Genomic DNA, 19,857 nt, shown 5'->3' on the forward strand with positions numbered 1-19,857 from the left:
AGAGACATGCGTTATCGTTCTCCTTTCGAGCACCATCCCTCATTCTAACAACACTTCTGACTTTGTTAGGGTGTAATTTCAGCCAAAATGAAACCTCTGAAATTGATGTATTTAGCATTGTGTTGCCATGATTTTTGAGCATTTTCTTTTCGGATCATAATTGCCGTAATTACTGTTTTTGAAGCAGCATTGGAAGGCTTTATTAAATGCCATGCCAATGAAGACAATCTGAATTGAATTCGACAGACAGATACAAGGAGAACAAGAGAGTCTGACTTGGGCTGCGTTCCTTTTTAATCTCTGTCTTCTGACACGCACACACACACACACACACACACACACACACACACACACACACACACACACACTACACACACACACACACACACACACACACACACACACACACACACACGTACACGTGGAAAGATCACAGAGAAACAGGTTTAACAAGCAAACGAGTCGGATTAAAAATAGATCTGTTGCTTCGAGAGGTTCTTTTTTTATTTTTATGTAATCTCGATGCATAATTTAGAGAGGCAAAGTGCTTGCCAGTATCATCTGCAGAAGACAGCATCTGAAACGGCGGCAGCAGCACACGTGATCCCGTGACAAAACAAGAAGAAAAATGGACAGAGGGATGAGGACCGGGGGGGTCTTGAAGGAGTCGCGCTGAACCTCGGCAGAGAGGAGGAGAACACGAGAGGAACAGAGAGAATACTGGAGGACAGAAAGGATCTGAGAGAATATTAAAGAACATAAAATCCCCTGAGGACTAAAAAAAAGAAGAAAAAAGCAGGGAAACAGGCTCCGTGATGATGATGATGCTGCAGAGAAGAGAGGATGAGATGAATAAGAGCCCCTACGGATGGAATGAGGAACGGAGAAGAAGATGGCAAGTGGAGGGGAAAGATTTAAGGGATGAGTGGCCCTGCGTCGTGTTGACTGGTTGGGTGAGAAAAGATGGCGGTGATTCATGCTCCGACGGTAAGTGGTTCTCAAAGCAGGCAATCAGACAGAAAGACAAAGCTCACGCTTGGGCTATACGTGTGTTTTGGGAAATACGTATTCGTGTCAGAGTCAAAGGGTGCAAAATGGATTTCTGGGTGGAGAAAGGTGACTTTGTGGGCAGACTGTTCACTGAGCGTCCCCCTGACTGGAAGATATTGTATCATTCTGTTCTCTGGAACATGTTCCAACTGTTCAAACTCTCTCCTGCTCTCGCGTCTCTCCGCCTCAACCGTATCATGGCGTAGTCAACAGGCCGCATCTCCCGTTGAACCGAATTGCACTGCTCCTAATTGCACCAAAGGCGGGAGGATGGACCCTTGCATGCTTTCGTATGTAATCGCTTGCAATGAGTCCAAGATTAAACGAAGAGCACAAGTGTATGCGCGCACACACACACACACGACACACACACACACACACACTACACACACACACACACACTACACACACACACACACACACACACACACACTATTCTTTGCCATCTCCCCTGGCCGTCCTGGTAAATGCATATTAACTGTTCTAATTCACCACTAAATTAACAACTCTGACCTCAATTAGGGCGGTAATTGTAGCTGAGACCAGCCCCGCCCATCCTCGGCCCGGCTGCTAATTGGTTTAGGAAGCCTTTCTTTTCCCTGCTTTACCCCCCCCCCCCCCCCCCCCATCACAACGCACCTTTGCGTTTGTTCTGTATCGCTCGCACCTCACTACCCCCCCCCCCTCCCCCCCCCCCCCCCCCCCCACCCACCCACGTCTCTGCAGCAAAAGGGGTGCGGTGCTAACACGGAGGGAGAGAGACTGGGGGGGGGGGGGGGGGGGGGGGGGGGGGAGAGAGAGGCAGCCTGCTGCCCCTCGGCTGCTCAATATTCAGGCCATTTGGGATGTTTCTTGGAATTTACAACACAATATCCACTTATGTAGTCTATAAATAAAGCGGGCTTGTCTCTCAGATAGGTTTTTTTGTTAAGGCGCTGCTCGCTGAGATCATTTAGAGTCTCAGACAGAGGGACGGGGGCGGCGGTTGGCTGCTGCCCTCGGGGGTCATAGACACTGAGAGAGACAATTTGTCTGCGCCTGTGTGTGTGTGTGTGTGTGTATTTGCGTATGCATGCTTAAAATTGCACGGTGTTAACAACAAGTGCACGCACGCAGACACACACACACACACACACACACACACACACACACACACAGCAACCCCCGGCGGGACCTCCTTACCCAGCTGATGCAACTGAACTGTAATTGACTGCAACACAAAAGGTTATGTGAGTTTTTCTCGCAGCTCCCACCTGCAAAACAGCGTCTGGCGGAGAGAAACGGCAACTCACTCAATCACGCAGCAGAAATGGCTTCCTTATTGGCACTGAGATATTGAGACGGCCCGCGTGCGCGTGCGTGTGTGTGTGTGTCTGTGTGATGGGGCTAAATGAAAAGAGATGTGAATCTGAGTGATGTCCTCCTTTCTGAATCCTCATTTCCTCTTCAGATCTCTCTACCCTACCCCCCCCCCCCACCCCTCACCGCCCCGCCCCTCCCTGCGCCTTCTTCCTCTCCTCATCAACCCACTCTGCCTCGTCTCATCCCTTCCTACCTCGGCCCTCTCCCTCTCATCGATCTGTATTAGAAACAGGATATGAGGAACTATGCTATCTTATCGCAGATCAGAGAGGGAGAGGGAGTGAGCGAGGGGGGGGAGAGAGAGAGAGAGAGAGAGAGAGACGGGGAGAAGAGTTCGCTCTGGAGGCCAAGAGACGGAGAGGCTGAAAGAAAATGAGAGACGGGGGAGAGGAGAAGAGAGGACATTTCTTTCTTTCGCTTCACCATCATCCATCTCCTGTTTCCAACACAGGACTAGTGAAGCACCATGGGCCTAATTGGACTAACGATTGGGCCCAGATAAGACCCGCACTAATGAATAAATGAATGAGGAAATAAAAGAATGAAATGAGCCCATGATGCGGGGCGGTGCAAACGCTCCGCAGTGATGTCAAGACAGGCCGTGAATTCTGGATTTATGCACAACATCAAAGCAAAGAATAGATCCTCCAAAGCACGTAGAGAAACAGCAGGTAAACAGACAGGAAGTCAAAGGACAAACATTGATTTTTTTTCCACCGTGTACTGGCTGAACAAGTGTGCACTGGGTTGTGGATCACCTGGCCCATGCCGATGACCCATTTATCCCTCTGGTGCAGATGGTATAGCGCCTTGTGGCCGGGCCCGGCCATGCCCTGCCCTCTCCCTGGACCGGCGACGTGTGGTAAGATCCTAACCTTTATCAGTGCGACAGGCCCGGCTGCTAGGGACACACGCTCCCCGTCTGATCCTTGTGCCCAGGTTCCTGCATTCACCATATGCCCTCACCTCACCCCAGCACACACACACACACACACACACACACACCAAATGTATGTGGACGCACACCCACACTGGCATGAGCGACACATCCTGACCTCTAGCTGTTCCTCCTCGTATCGGCAGACGGGAAGCCACATGCAGAGTGAGAGGGGACTTTGGGGTCAAGGAGCTGGCTTTGGAACGCAGCCACAACGTGAGAGACCAGCAGGACCGACACAACTGAAGCAGACACACACACACACACACACACACACACACACACACACTCACACACACACTCAAGGGGCTCACTGTCTTTGTTTGTTATTGAAAAAAAACAACCTTGGGTCAGGACCCCCTAGGGTTTTGCGAGATAAAGCTGAGGAGTCCAGAGATGATTGATACGATAGATAAGAATGAAAAAAGATAAAAGATACTTCTTCAGGTATCTTAAAAGCATTCAAATGAAGACATCCAAGAAAGGAACATCACTCATATAACCTCTGATCAGGGGCCACTAGTAGACACTGATTTTCTTTAAAGGGCCAAAAATGACAACATCTGTCAACAAAATGAATAATATAATAATGAAAACAAAAACTTGAATACACAATCAGCAACATAGTTGGATTTTCTCTCCATTTTTCCTTTTGTCTTCTAATTCCAGAGGCTTGTACTAAGGCAGTGGGATGAGACTCCCCACAGGGTGGCTCAGATGAACCTGACAGGTTGTAAGATGATTAAAAAAGGTGGGAAAGAAGAGGGGAAAAAGGTCATATTTCTGCCTAAAAAACAAATTACTTTCAGAAGACTTTGCTTTTTTTTTGCACTGTGAAATAAAAAAAATACTTTCACCTCCTGAAGCCTCTGAAAACTATTCAAACTAGAGACCGTCTGATAGGATCACACCAGCCGCAGCACCAAATCAGGCCAGGGGCGTACCCACTCCCCCCCCCCCCCCTACTCCCGATGCGCTTGCTTGGAATACACTCATCTTGGGACTCGGCCTTCATTTTGATCTCAACTTAAAAAAGTTACGTTACTGCATCTTGCATGGCTGTGACGATATCGCGTTGAGAAAATCTCCTCAAAGTCAACAGACAGACATTTAAACAAAGTACTGAAAACCTGTTCTGTAGTAGTTCCTGCTACAGTAAGCTTCTCCAGGACTACGTTTTGTCACGATGACACACACACACACACACACACACGGTACAGTACCAGCGTTAAACTCTCACAGCTGTTATTGAAACAATCAAAGAAAGGAACAGCACACTTTGACTCAACGACTTGCAAGTGTTAGAAATATAACCTGTGATAATGGGGTCGCCAAAAATGGGGCCATAGCTGTTAAATAATAACACATAATCTGCGATGCATTGCATTTCTTTTCCCTATTTTTCCCTACATGTTCTATTACTTGAAACATGTCCTGAGACAGTGGCTCCCAAATGTGATCTTAATAAGATAAAGATGAGGAATACAAATCCTATTTCCATGCTTTGCTTTCTTTATTTCAACATAATGAATAATGAACTATTCAGATCCAATAGGGGGACGTTGCTCTCTGGTTGAATGCTCTAACCTCATAGAGGAGGCACTGCTTTGCTGTTAAAGGTCAAAGTGAATTGGGAACCACTTCATTAAGCTGTCAATGTTGCAGGAAGACGCTATTTATTGTAAAAAAAAACGTGCTAATCAGTGTCTTTGTGTGTCAGGAAACATTTAAGTTGGAGGCGTGGTGACGTGACATTTCGGTGGGGGGGGGGGGTGGCTTGGTCCTGTTTTTATTATTTGAATCAATGTGATGTGATAATTGTCTCAGGTGTTTTTGAAAAGTGGCTCCCCCTTTTGATTGGTTGTTAGAGCCTGGGGCTTCAGTATGAAGGTGTGTGTTGTTTCACATTTTCAATTGGATGCCTGACAAAAGGCCGAGGCGTCAAACTCAGTGCTGACAATGTACAGGAATTCAACCTTTTCGTTCTAATTATTTCCTTTTCCTGTGCGCCTGTCTGGTGTGCATTAGATGGCGCTCAGACAGAAAAGAGTCTTGTTTTAAAACGGAGTACAAATCTGTAAACACGCTCTCCTGAAACGCCCCTGTTTCCTACCCAGCTGCTGGGTGATCACTACTGCACTGCAGCCAGCGTAGTGACACAAATATGACACTTTTTTTTTTTTTTTTCTTCTTTAGAAAATGCAAACTCTGATTACATTAATGCCCGGTGTGTTTTGGCAGAGCGCTACGTCTTTGGGCAGTAAAAATCATTAACATGTTATTATGTAAGGCAGCGTCGTTATGAATGCACTGAAGTGAGACGCTTACGAGCGGTAAGAATGGGCAGTAAGCGATTGTGATCAGTCTGGTACAGCGAGACGGCAATGATGGATGGAAAGTGGTCGGCTCAGAGGCATGAAGGTCACACTCGATGACAGTGTGTGTGTGTGTGTGTGTGTGTGTGCGTGCGTGTGTGTGTGTGTTTAATCAATAGACAAGGGGAGCTGAGAGCTAGACTAAAAATACATTGCGTCTGTGTGTGTGCGCGCGTGTTTGTGCGCTCTCATTCATCAGTGGTGACAATACCATGTGGAGTATGCCACTGAGCCTGACAAATTCAGCCATCACGCGCGCGCACATTCACACGAAACACCCCCGCGAAGGTGACACCGGCGCCCGCGAGCGAGTTTACTCATTGCAGTCAAGGGCACACCTGTCTCTGTGTGAAAACAGTCCACCTGGACTCTGACATGTCCTCGATCTTTCATCCTTGCGTCACACCGGCCTCCTCATCCCGTGCATCTCTCCGAGACGTACATCCGTCTTCTCGCTTCTAACTTATTTTGTCAACGCCCCCCCTGTTCTCGTCCTCCCCCCTCTCCCCCCCCCCCCCCCCTCTCTCTCTCTCTCTCTCTGTCACACTCGCTCTGTTCTCCGCTCGCTGTGATCAATTAGGAGACATTAGTCCCATGGATATTTCCAGGTGACAGGACCTCAGTAGGCCACGCTCTCCTTCATCTCGCCTCCCTCTGCCTGCCCTCGGTTTCGTCCCCCCCCCCCCCCGTCGGCTCCCCTCCTTTTTTCCCGGCAGTGAAAACAACAGACCACTCTCCTCTCTCCCCCTCAATCTCGCTCTCTCGTCCCTTGTGGTGCCAACTGTGACATATCAGCCTCAGCCCTCTGCCTCCGTCTGTCCAGCCATCAATCCTCCTCTTCCTCTCCCCTTTATGTTCTGGCCACACGCTGACGGTGTCTCCCTTCTTCCCCTCTGCCCTCTCTGCTCTAACTCTATCCCAACCCTTTTTTTTCCTTCTTCTTCTTCCCTCCTCTCCCTTGCGTCTCCCTATATCTCGCTCTCTCCAGGTTGCCGTACACAATGACGGGCGCGTCTTCCCTCCCGCATGCCAGCCGCTCACCTGTATCCTAGCAACCACCTCTCCTTTGGCTCCGGCGCTCCATGCGGAGCGAGCAAACAAGACGCCGGGGGAATGAAGAACAAGCAGTGTCGTTTATCCTCCTCCCTCCATCCGTTCAGTCATTCCTTCACACGTAAAGACAAGGCCATACTCCGCCGGAGTTGGGAGCTAAATGCGTTAGCCGAACAAAAGGACTCTCTCTAACTCACACAAACACACATTTCTTTGTACAGATATGCAGAGACACATAGCTGCACATGCTTATTCCATGTTGTGTATCCATGTGTGTGTGTGTGTGTGTGTGTGTTTATCTCATCCCCATGGCTCTTTTCTAACAGTAGGACACAGTGAATAAGCTTCAAAGAGATAACATCTACCGTGCTCCTGAAGCATGCTGAGTCCAGCCTTTCTAAAAGGTTCTCCTTGTGCATGCACACGTGTGTGTGTGTGTGTGTGTGTTTCTGGAAGATTGTTCAGTGTTTATTTATGGCCTTGAGAAGCGCCAAAGAAAAAGAAAAAAAGAAAAAAGGATTTTGTTTGAAGGCCAGCGAGCCCACAAAGCCTCGCTATCAGACACACACGTTGTCGCGCACACATCCCGCAGGTAGCTCTGTGGGGAGGAGCACTCACACACATACGCTCACGCGTGCTCGCACAAAAATGAAAAGTGCTGTTTAGGCACATGTGTCCTGGTGTAATTTATGAGCGGGCTCCTGGGCGGAGGCCTCAGAGGGGTCCTCTTCACGCTGCATGGCTCTGGGTGCTCTACAGAATCCCCCCAGTGAGTGCTGGGCTTTCACACACACACACACACACACACACACACACACACACACACACACACACACACACACACACACACACACACACACACACACACACACACACACAGGCTCTACAAAATCCCCCTTATGAGCAGTGAACTCTTCCGACCGAAACTCGCTGCACGATTAACGCTACAAAAAGCTAGGTAAACACAAGGGTTTCAGGCTTGGCAGCACTGCTACAGCTCTGTTCAGCACAGACAAAACACCAGAGCAAAACATTTCCTTACAGCAGCTGAAAAAAAAGGAGCCCCACTGTTCGCAAAAGTAATACTGTAATGACAATAAAGTATCATTACAGCCTCTTTCAGCTTACCGAATTATTGCCACTTGCACAATTAGGTTTGGTGGAGAAGCACTGACGTTTGGCTTACAATAAAACTGTAAATACACAGAAAGTGGAGCTTATACACTGAAGTCCGTTAAAAAAAGGCTCCAATGTACAGCACTACAGCTATATTCACACTGTATTGGGAGAGCATGCGTACCAGTCTCATTTGTAGCTATAAAAAGTCCTTTCTTATTATGGCTAAACAGCTAATGCTAATAATTATCAAGACAGACATGCAACACAGTTAACACGTTGTATGTGTCTGGGAAGTACCCAGCTGGCGCACTAACACTGATGTAGTGGTAAAAAAAAAAAGAAAAAAAGAAGAAGTGCAGATAAGGCAAGCAATTATGTCCTCAGATTTGAAAAATGTTGAATTATTTTCCTCATTAGTTCCTTATCAGCTTCATATTATTAACGATTGCATGTTCTCTGACGAAAACAAATATTTGTGTCATTGCATTCCCCAAGTGAGCCCCAACGCTGCTAATAAAAATAAGACGGAGGGTTTGGTGAGTTCCTACGCTCCACTACATCCCTGCCCTCAAGTATCAACGGGGAAGGTCCTTCCTTCCTCCGTATGTGGCTGTCCAGCGCGGTGTGACCGCGCAAAGCTCAGGAGAGGCCGGATCGGTCTGTGTGCCCCAAGGCAAGGGGCCTTGATCTGCTCTGGAGGACGCGCTCCGCTCTCAAGGGCACTCAGAGGGGGTACACACACACACACACACACACACACACACACACACACACACACACACACACACACACACACGCGCACACACGCACACACACACATATGAACACAAACTTGAGAGTGCACGTGTGCTTTTTGGACACATCCAGGCTTGCATGCTGAAGTGCACGTAGCCCACGTGTACACACACACACACGCACATTCACTGTGGATGGGGAGATGGATGGTGATGTATATATAAATATATATATATATATATATATTTATAAATAATGCAAAATGGTATTAATAATGTATGTAGAGGAGATAAGGAGGTTGTTCTTTCTGCTGATGCCACTGTTTCCTAAGATCCCCCATCTGTTGCCTCTAGTCTCTCGGGTAAGAGGCCAATCAAGGGCTCGGTGACACATCTGCCTCCTCACACACACACACACATACACACACAAACACAGCCAAACATACATAGATTTTCTGTTCCTCCTCTTTCTATTGTCTATCTCTCTCACACACACACACACACACACATACAGGCCTGCATTCTCCTGTCCAGTGAACCAGGTCAAGAGAGGATAAAATCCTCGCCCACGCACACACACACACACTCCCCGACTCGTTGCTCTTTCTCTCTCTCTCTTCCCTTCAGATCAACCAGAAGCCAGCCATCACAATCTCCTCCCGAGGTGCTCGCTAAGTGCTCTCCTCTGAGCATCCGCCGTTCCTTTAAGTATGACTATCGCGCATTGGCTTCAGATCAGTGAAGAGGCATTCGCTCCCCTGCTGGGTGAGTCAGGGATTCCTATCTTAACTGATACCTGCTCACGAAAAAGAAAAAAAGAAAAGAAACAGCCACATTATGCTGTGGTGTGTGAATCTCTCTGTCTGTCTGACTGGCTGTTTGCTGATGCAGAGTGGAGGCCAGGGCCCTGGCTGAGTCTCATTTTGACTGCAGTGACAACACTCCTGCACCTCGAGAATCTGCCTTGTGTTTACAACGGGCCGTTGGCTTGACGCCCCCCCACTGTGGTCTGGGATGAATACAGATAAAAGCAAAGTTCATGCGCTATGGGTCCCAGAAACAAACAGGGACAACCAACCTAAAAGAAAATGTGTGACTAAGCATGCGCATTCAGAAGACATGATTAAAGTTTGCTATTCATGAACATGTGGTGCGTCACATCACTCACCGATGAAGTAGGACAGCAGGACGGCCAGCAGGGCGGCAGCTGCGATGGCCGTCACCGCCGCACATTTCCAGCTGCAGTACTTGGACGGCTTCTTAAGCTTGAAGGCCGAGCGGGAGAAGGTGTTTCTGGGTAGCAGGCGAGGGGGCGGAGAATACACAGTTCCCGAGGTCAGCGGGTACCCGGGGGAGGAGCTACTGAAGAGAGGGGTGGTGCCTGACGACGTCTTGAACAGGAAGTGCCTGAAGAGGGGGAAAAAAACACAGGAGTGAAAAAAGGTCATTCTACAGGTCTAGAGAAAAGATTTGTGTTATGAGTCGATTCTGGGGCTGAAACAAGTGGTTTGAAAAAAAAAAAAGAGCTCTGGTAGAGAGGTAAACATTTGGCGGACACGCCACAGTACCGCCCCATCAGAGTGCAAGAGACAGGGTCACATATGTGCAAGCGTCTGTCCAATTTCTCTTTCCGATGAACCCTTTCTGCCATATGGGTTTGAACATCCTTGAACTGATTGTGTCTCCGATTCAGCCCGTTCCAGTCCAAGGTCTCGTTTTAACCTCCACCTGCTGCACTCTTTTTCTTTTCTTTTTTTCCTCTCCCATTCCATTCCGTCGCTTCGCCTCCGCTCACCCCACTTACGATGCGCCTCGCTTCTGCTCTCGATGGCTTCAGAGGATCACTGCCGTCCCCCTTTCCTGTCCTCATTGCCCTAGTGAGGTCAGAGCTCAGAGAGGATAAAAGGAGGATTTGAACCATCATCCTTTTGGTCATATTACCCATTATCCTCTGATATCGCTGCACCTGCTCACCCAACGCGTCTCCTTCGCTACTCTCCCTCGCCTTCCCATGCCATCATTTTCCTTCCCCCTCCTGCCGCTCCACTACTTCTCACATACATTAGGCCTTTTCTTTTTTTCCCCGTCTCCTTCTCCATCCCTCCCTCCTTCCTTTGCAGACTCCTTTTTTGATCTGACCTTGTAGGAACGTTGTTGCCATGGTAAGGAAATGAAATGCTGCTCTCGAGAAACTTTTCAAGGACACAATAAGAGCAACTTCTGTGGCACCTTTGTGACATCTTTCGCGACACCCACATGGGGCGCGAGGAGCGGCCCCTACCCAGACAACAGGTGGTTCCACAGAAGAAAGCCCTCAGGTGAATGTGACAGATCAGAGGAGGCGAGGTCACTCCATTGCAACAAAGACGACTGAGGGGAGGGAGTTTTTTTGTCTGCTCGTCTTTGTGGAATTCGCTCCGTTTGTGTGTTTTTGAGTGTGTGTGTGTGTGTGTGTAGGTGCACATGCGCTGGCTTTTCTGTCTTTGTGTCTTTGTGAGTTTCTGATCTTTGAAGGGAGGACATTTCTGCAAAGACAGGATATTTTGTTTGGTTCTCCTCGTTTCTCCAAAAGGCTGCTTGAGGGCTGGCATGTTATGATGGTTAAACAACAATTGCTGTTATTAAAAATACGGTCATATTTAAGAAGTTTTATCCATAATTTCTCGGATATGATAATATTATACACGTGTCTGTACATGTGTCCTCTCTCCTTAAAAAACAGTTGGTGAAAACAGGTGATGAGCTCAGAGCATAAAGATTTTGGTTTGGGAGCGCCGCTTCACTCTCTATCAATTATTCAGCCAGTCTGTGCTCTGTCTATCTCTTTCTTTCTCTCTCTCTGTTTCTCTTTCTCTCTGTCTCTCTCATCATCTCATGCCACTGATTGTTGGATTGCTATCCTGCTGGATCCCTCTCATTTTTCCTTCTCCACCCCTTCCCTCCTTCTTCCTCTGCCTTAACCTGTCAGGTACGCTGCGTGACACCAAGGAAAACAGAGGGCGGAGAAGAAAGGGGGGGGGGGGGGGGGGGGCAACAACCTCTAGACGCATAGGTCTGAATGAGCGCAAGGAGATGGCACGCAAAGAAATATGAGGTTATTGTCTAAAAATACCAGCCTGTCAGTGTCACAGCCCTCAATTTTAATATGCACGCACAAACCTACACGCTCCCCAATGCTAGAACGCGTGTGGAAGGCATGTGTATACGCACAAACACACACACACACACACACTCCAAGGTCAACCAGCATGTGTCTTTGTTTCAACTCATTTTCACAGCCACTCTGTGATGGCGAGGCCAGCGGTAATTAATTACAATACCCCTCATGTGCGCACATATGCAAGGAGGAGGCGATCTGGTCAATTACTTTCCTTCCGTGCGGCGCTATGTACGCGACTTAATGTGCCGGTATGCATTTGAACGCGTTGCCCCCCCCCCCCGCATTCATTTCATTTCCTGGCTCCGTTTGTTTGTGTGCAGAAGCTCCGCAGCAAGCTTGGTGTGGGATGGGAATATGTCTATGGGCTATACTAATTACGAGTAGGAATGGAAAGTGTCTAATGTGCTCTGGGGAGGTAATTGACATTGATTTATGTAGCGGAGGACTATGGAGGGGTTCTATCATAGCAGGCAGCCGGCAATCACAATTCTGTATCATTAGTGCCGGGCTGTGTGTGTTTGCTCGCGTGCGCGTCCGTGCGTTTGTGTGTGAATACTGTGGGATTTCTGACAGTGGTCCAGCATGGAAACGTCACACATAATTAGAGAGGGCTGACAGAGACCCAGCCCCTCCTCCCCTTCCCTTTTCTTCCACTGAGCTGCCAGCAGCAGCCCCACCCCCCCCCCCCCCTCAAATATAACCATTGCTACCTCGCTGTCATGCATCCTGTCTCACACACACACGTGCATGCAGAACAAGCAAGCACAAACTCACACACTGACACACATTCACACAGACTCAGACATGGGCACCCGCCCACGCACAAACAATAAAAATCCATGTGGGTTTTCTTTCGCGAGATTGCCCTGTACGTGCTACTGAGCCTTTCATTTCCATCCTCGCGGAGCCGAAGAGTGACCCTCAGAGAGGGATGGAGGATGGAGAGGGAGGCTACAGATTGGAAGGCAAACAGAGAGAAAGGGTGGATGTTTTCACTCCATTCCAACCCTGTCCCCCATCGAGAGAAAGAGAGGACCTGGACAATTAACCACAGAACAGAGAGCATGCTGGGTAATTAGCAGGAAGTCAAAGCTCGCATTCCCCTTGAGCGAGAGAACACACTCTTTATTTTCTCAGCTCTCACAAACATGTGGTTGCTTCGGATAGCGCTATGAGAATAATCATCAGAGGTAGAGAACAATTAGCGGCGGTTGGCTCGGCGTGGGGGTGACTGAAGGAAAAAAGAAAAAAAAACCTGGTCAGATCTCAGAATGAAACAAAAGGCTCGGGGATTGGAGGATGCTCGCGGACGGCCTCGTGAGAATTGTTCCCTGCTACAATTTCAGGAAACAACAATCGGCAGATGGACACAGTCTAATGGGCATTCATTTGCCTGAGTGTTGTTCTGAAGGAGGACAGGGAACAATGAGCCCTGAGTGATATGTGTAAAAAGCTAAAACAAACTCGTATTCAACTATACAGGGATGTTATGAAAAAAATCTTTACATTAAAGGAACAGTGCACTCAAATGACGGCTTGTATTCCCGCAGGTTTTTTTTTAGTGAAGGCGCCCCCACGTCTCCTGAAATTCCAACGCTAACATCTGAAGAATTCACTACATTTTCTTTTATAAATAATCAGTGGTAAAGGCCATATATTTAATGAGGGAGGCGATTGTTCATCGTCAAGTAGGTGAGATGCGTCAGGATCTATCTGATTATACTCAGCAATGATTGATCAATCCCATTGAATGTTTGCTTCACAGTAATTGATCAGAGCAGCATGTTGCAATGTCGGCTGAAGGTATTTTGACAGTCACCAGTAGAGTCTGCATAATGTTGACGTTAGGTTTAGGCTCATATCATCCATTACAGCGGCTGTGACAGGACGTGGGGGGGGGGGGGGGGAACCTTTTTTTTTTTGTGTTTCAGGAATTTTCACACTTGAATAACAGCCAAAGTCCCGTGCGGAGAGCCAAGGGGTCCTCTGCTATTCTATCTCTGCCCACTCAGGCTGGACTACTTTAAAGTGTGTGGTGTGACTTCATCAAAAAGTTAGTATTGCATCATTTGCAAAGCAGGAAGTTGTCTAACTTCAGTTTTAATCTCGCTCCAAATTACATTGAATTGAGAAAACAATCTCAATTCAGTATGTGGGGCAATCTATTAATCCAGCATGGACTCCATCGTCTGATGAACATCATGTGTTTTGCTCAAAAGCTCCAGAACAGCGTCTAAATGGACCTTGTGGCGAGACTTTTCTTCTCAACTGCTGTTGACAATAAGAGTGTTTATCTGCATTTGCTGACAACATTCATGATAGCACAGCATGACATGACGCGATAGCATTCTCCAATATATACGATATGAATGTGTTAACTCATTATCATTTCTGTGTTTCATCGCTCTTTAAAATGAATACCTGAAACAAGTGAACGTGCAGTTGAAAAAAAGAGAGCTTACTTTGTGTCTCTGCATAATAATATTGGATATTAGGTTGACAGTATATACTGTATGAACGCAATATCATCAATAAACCTGATATTATGTGGGTCTCATATACATATATCACGGTCTCGGTCACAGGGCTGGGCATGAATCTTTTCTCTGTAACCGACTCCTTCTTCTTCCCCCCCCCGTGGTTCCTTCCCACAGGTAGCATCTCCGAGTCTGTCTCTGCAGTAATGCATTTGAAAGTAACCTATAGCCCCCCCACCACCACCATCCCACCCTCTGCTGCTCCTTCCAGATAAATTGAGATGCTGCAACTCTCTCAGTGATCTTATTTCTCCCCGAGAGCTCTGGCCCCGAGCGGAGGGAGCCGGGGAATGTCCTGAGATCACAGAGAGAGATTGAAACTGGCATCAGCTCGCCAAGAGGCCCCAGAGGACCGATTGGAAATCAGGTACTCTCTCGCGAAATGCTGCAACACATGTGCTCTTGCATGCACAGAGAGGAATGCATTTTTGCCCACCTCACACACACTAACACACACACACACACAGACACACACACACGCACACGCACACACAAACACACAGTGGCACCAGCCATCTATAGTCATTTATCTCACACCGGTAAATGTATCCATGTTCTACGGACCCCAATCTCCTTCCTCTGCCTTTCTATCTTCTCTCACACACACTCCCCAAAACAATCTCCTTCAATCACCACCTCTCTCCATTCCTCTCCCTCTCTCTCCCTCTTTATCTCTCCCTCCACTACCGTAAACTATTCCACCCCCCCCTCTCCCGCTCTCTGCTATATCACCCCCCCGCCCCCGCCACTCTCATCTTGTCCTATCTCTTTCTTTCCCTGCCAGTCATCCAAGCCCTGGGGTGTTCTTAGGTGATCAATCTTCATCCTCTCAGCGCTGTCACACTATCGGGTCAAGCCAAAACATACACACACACACACACACACACACACACACACGCACACACACACACACGTGCTATGCTATAACGAGTGGACAACAAATGCCAAAATTAACATATGATTACAATGGGAAGCAGTCGAAGTCAAAGAGAGCACACATGCTCGGATGCAAACAGACACGCGTATACGCGCGACCGCGCGTGACCGTGCGCTCCCTCCGTCACATGTGCCGGTTACAGCGTGCCGGGAGGACGGGCTCTGCCAACGCGGGGATGGAGTGACTCTCTGGCTCTGACTCCGGTCCCGGGCTCCAGCAGCTCCAGCCAGCCCACCCAATCTCCGCCATCGCCAGACCCAGCAGAGGAGGGCCCAATCTGGGATGGAGGGTGGAGCTGGAAACCCTGTCGGCCGCTCTGGGCTCCATTCACTGCGGCGGGCTCCCGGCCATGCCCAACCCCACCACCTGAACACGACCAAATACTGGCACGGGTGGAGAGCTCGACAGCGTGTGTCAGGGTGTTCGCCGCTTTGTTTCAATCTGTAAAGATGGCGGCCACGGCGGCTTCTGTGAAAAAGTGGAAATAACAAAAGAAAACCACCTGTCTCCTGAAACGATGTCAATGCCTACGCATCGCACATGGCAACACCGGTAAACAATTTGACCTGGAAATAGCTTCTATTTCAAGCTGTAGGTATTCTTGTTCAACACCGCGCATCTCCTTACCCATCATGCATACCGACGCGATGCATCAGCACAGGTTGAGCATGGACCTGAGACCAGCGGGGCTGAATTAATCATGGCCGGGCCTCATAAATACTGCACAGGGCCGGCACTCGGGGGAGCTTATCCGGGACCATCGGAGCCAGAAGCCCCAGCGCCCAGCAGGAGAAACACAACTACAGCTTGCAGAGTAAATGCTCGGAGAACGAGCGTGTGCATGCTAGCAAGCATGTAGGCAGTGTCCCCTCTCACTGCATGCCTCATGAATAGTAATACCCTGCATGAATGCTCTGTTTGCCCGGTAAGTGTTCTTAGTGTACTGGCAAAAGCGCATATGTAGGGTGTGTGAAATGGTTTGTATTTCCTGCTCCCTCACGTGAGGGTGCATGCATAATGGCTTTGACAGCTTTCTGTTTGTGTTGCACCGCGAGATGAGGTAGAGGATGCGTTTGAGTTGCACAGCTTTGTGGATCTGTGGCCAAGAGTGATTTTCATTTTGTTAATACATTGCCTCCGAACGATGGGAGGGGGTGTGGGGACACACCGCACATGATATTCTGAGGTGTTGTGTTTGCTTGGTGGACGAAAAAGTGTAGCTTGTGTCCGTTAGATGCATCATTAACAAATGATGTTACAGTTCTAAAAATATGCTTCTTCGAGACAAACCAGCAGAATGGTTCAAAGTTCATGTCTTCTACCTTCGTGGGGAAGACGACCAGTGAGAATAAAATGATCTTAGGTGTTAGGAGCTCTGTCGCAGCATTATTTATAACTGCAAACATGTCATATTACAAAGTCTGATAATTCAAATGTAATCCGCATGAAGAGGCAGAGTAAATCTGTCTGCAGCTGGGACACATGGCACAGTTCAACTGTGGTGAACTTTGACACTCTAATTTATGCTGTTGAGCATTTGCAAGTCCATTAAAGCCATTAAGTTCGGCTATCTAGCCTGATTCTTTATTCACGTTCGGTGAATGTGTAAGATGTGTTCATTTCCATGGCGTTGCATCGAAGCTCACACTGGACCTGCACCCGACTGCGTGAGCGTTCTCAAAGTTGTTTACCACCTTGACAGCTGACCTTTGAAGTAATGGAGAGGCAAAGAGCCCAAATTGGAGCATTCATTTAATTTCATAAAGTGCTCCAGTGCTGTCAGTCCAGGAGGCGGTAGTAAATACGTTCTTCAAAACACTTTTATATCGTTAAAAACTCACCGTTAGCTTACAAGCTAGCTTGTGTTATTTGTTTCCAAGGTGACTGCTCTTCCTGTGGTGAGATTGTTTTCTCAACATTCTGAACAAAGTCTACGATTGCCGGAGAGAGTAAACTGTTCTGTATCGGGTTACATCCGCCTCAGCTCTTATTGCCTTTGCTAGCATCGTTCTTGTTGTTCACAGGAATGTTGTTGAAGCAGCACGGCTCTGACCTTTCATTCCTCACTATTGATTACTCAAGGCTCATTCCACTGCTGTGCTTTAAGTGGGTCGAGATGTTAGCAAAAAAAAGAAAAAGAAATAAAGGGAAGATATTTCCTCTGACCTGGTCTCCAGCGGGACGTTACTGTTGAGAACCCAGCTGTCTTGCAGCTGGACCGACTCTGGGGTGGTGGGTCCGTCTCCAGTGCCCGGAGCCGGGGCGTGGATGGGGTTGCGTCCCCCTCTCAGGGTGTTTCTGTTCAGGCTGTTGGCAGACTGGTGGGACAAGGTGTGGTGGTTGTGCGGAGGGGGCAGCGGAGGCCGTAGCGTGGACTGACTGTGGTGGTTGGCGGCCCCTGGAAGGAGACAAGAACAGAGAGGGATTTAAGTGCCACGCTTCCTCGTGAAGGAAATCAAAGAGAGTTTCGGATGAAAGGGAGGGAAGGAGTTCGTGCCAAGACGCTACAAATGTAGGACAGAAATGTTATTTGATATTTAGTGTTTATTTCTAAGCATGCCAAAAAAAAAAAAAATGTAAGCCCTTTTCAGCTAGCAAATAATGTCATTAACATTCCATTATGTGCTACTTTTGTGTCGGCGATCATTTTGTCAGAGAAGGTGTCATATTTTCCAAATGATCGATAACTTATTTTAGCAGGACGCTCCAGCTAAATAGATACATGAAATTTGATAATCATGTGTTCACATTTTTGCTTGCGCATTTTTCCTACGTTGTTGTCCGCTCTATTTTTAGCCAATTCTTCCACTCTCTCTCTGGCTTTCACTCTTTTCTTTATCACAACTGAGAGAAAGCATGTGTGTGTGTGTGTGTGTGTGTGTGTGTGTGTGTGTGTGAGTGTGAGAGAGCAGTACTAGAGCACTCCGCACAGCGTGTGCCCTCATCTCTAGCTCTCAGACTTGGGGGGAACATGTCAGATAGAATCCAATACCAGCCCTTCCAACTCTGAGCTAATGGACTGTTGAGTGAGAGAGCTGAAAAACAAACCCGGATGAGTCAGACAAGAACACCCATTCACACATCACCTTTCTATCTCCGTCTCTCTCTCTCTCTCTCTCTCTCGTTTCTCTCGCTGTGTGAATCAGTGGGGGATCTGATCCCGTCTAGAGCATGTGCGAGTCTGTATGGGCTCGTAGAGGAAAATCAATACACCACATATCATACAGTATAGGAGCTCGACACAGCTGCAACACTGCATGCGCATTAGCATGCTTTTGTTCACACATTGACAGGTGCGTGTACTCACAGCACAGCTGCTAAAAAAAGAAGGGAAAAAAAGAGGTCAAGGAAACGCGTCGCATGTCATAATAAACCGTCGGAATTTGGGAAATGTTGGAATTCACTGCAAAGACACGCCGGTGTCATTGATGTTACATTCGGCTTTGAATTCTTCTGCTTTACAACTCAGTTTGCATTTTTTCTCTTTCATCAACACGACACGCCGCACTTTAATCGTTACTTTACACATCTGAGCGTTGGAATACATCGTGGGGATTGTGTTTGTTTGCACGCTGCCTTCCTCGGCGCTGATCAAAGGACGGAGTGAGCGCACATATGCACACGCGCTGCTTTTGTCAAGCTGCTCGATCACACTTGCCCTCCTCTGTTTGTCATTTCCCCTTGCATTGGATAAAAAAAAAACAAGAAGCGAGGGGAAGGGAGACGGGTGGATGTGTCGCACTCTTCTGTCTGCTTTGATGTGTGTCGGTCAAGAGGTTCCTGAGAGGCATGAGTGATAAGTGACTTTACACGAAGCAAAAACAGAAATGCACACAGCAACTGGCTCGTGCACATCAATGGAGGCAGTAAGTGTATTTATAGCAATATGCCTGCATGCTAACTTCCCCTCCTTCTTCCTCCTCCTCATTTCCTCCTCCCTACACGGGTGCTTAGAGCATATATACGGGGCAGCGAGCTCCTCCCATGCAGCCGTAATGGCGACGAAAGTTTGTAAGGTGACCTGATTCCGCCGCGGCGCCGCTGGGACGCAGGTGGAAGAGGGGAAGAGGGGAAGGAGACGAGAGAAAGTTGGAGGGGCCCCGACCTCTGCTACCCGGGAGAGACACAAAAGCATCTGTTTGCACGTACAAACACGCTCCTGGGAGAAACGCACATGCGGTCGGGTACACACAGTTACACACCTGCAGGGAAAGTCAAACCCCTGCATCATCCATGCTGAGTGTAAAATTGATTTTAAAGCGCGGGGAGAGTTTTATTTCTCGTAGTCTCCTCCCCTACGCAGCCTCGTTCCTTCTCGGGGATTGTTTTCCTCTCTTTCATCTCGCTTTTATTTGCATTTTGTTTGTCTCCTTTGCAGAGATGTAAAGCGCTCTGAGGTAAATCTTGTTTGTTAAAAGCACTTTATAAATACATTTGACTTGACTTCCTTTCCCCGCCATGCCCCTATAAATGTGAAAGAGCTCCCGACTGCAACCCTGTCTGCATAAATACTTTTATCTAAGCCTAGCAACAATGCACACAACACCATAGCCCTACACTGGGAAAAAAAATAATCAGCTCGCACGCACGCAT

At 48.1% G+C, this 19,857-nt stretch overlaps 1 protein-coding gene across 1 annotated transcript in view; it reads right to left on the minus strand.

Annotated features, from left to right (window-relative positions):
- tenm2a (teneurin transmembrane protein 2a) overlaps positions 1 to 19,857 on the minus strand; it is a gene marked incomplete at both ends in the record, with an annotated part of 146,028 nt that overhangs the window by 34,567 nt on the left and 91,604 nt on the right. The window contains 2 exons of the mRNA XM_079167122.1: positions 9,799 to 10,037; positions 17,431 to 17,662. Of these exons, the coding sequence (XP_079023248.1) occupies positions 9,799 to 10,037; positions 17,431 to 17,662 (471 nt within the window). The remainder of the gene's footprint in view (positions 1 to 9,798; positions 10,038 to 17,430; positions 17,663 to 19,857) is intronic.

The sequence above is a fragment of the Pholis gunnellus genome (genome assembly GCF_910591455.1).
Source record: "Pholis gunnellus genome assembly, chromosome: 10".
Classification (NCBI taxonomy): Eukaryota; Metazoa; Chordata; class Actinopteri; order Perciformes; family Pholidae; genus Pholis; species Pholis gunnellus.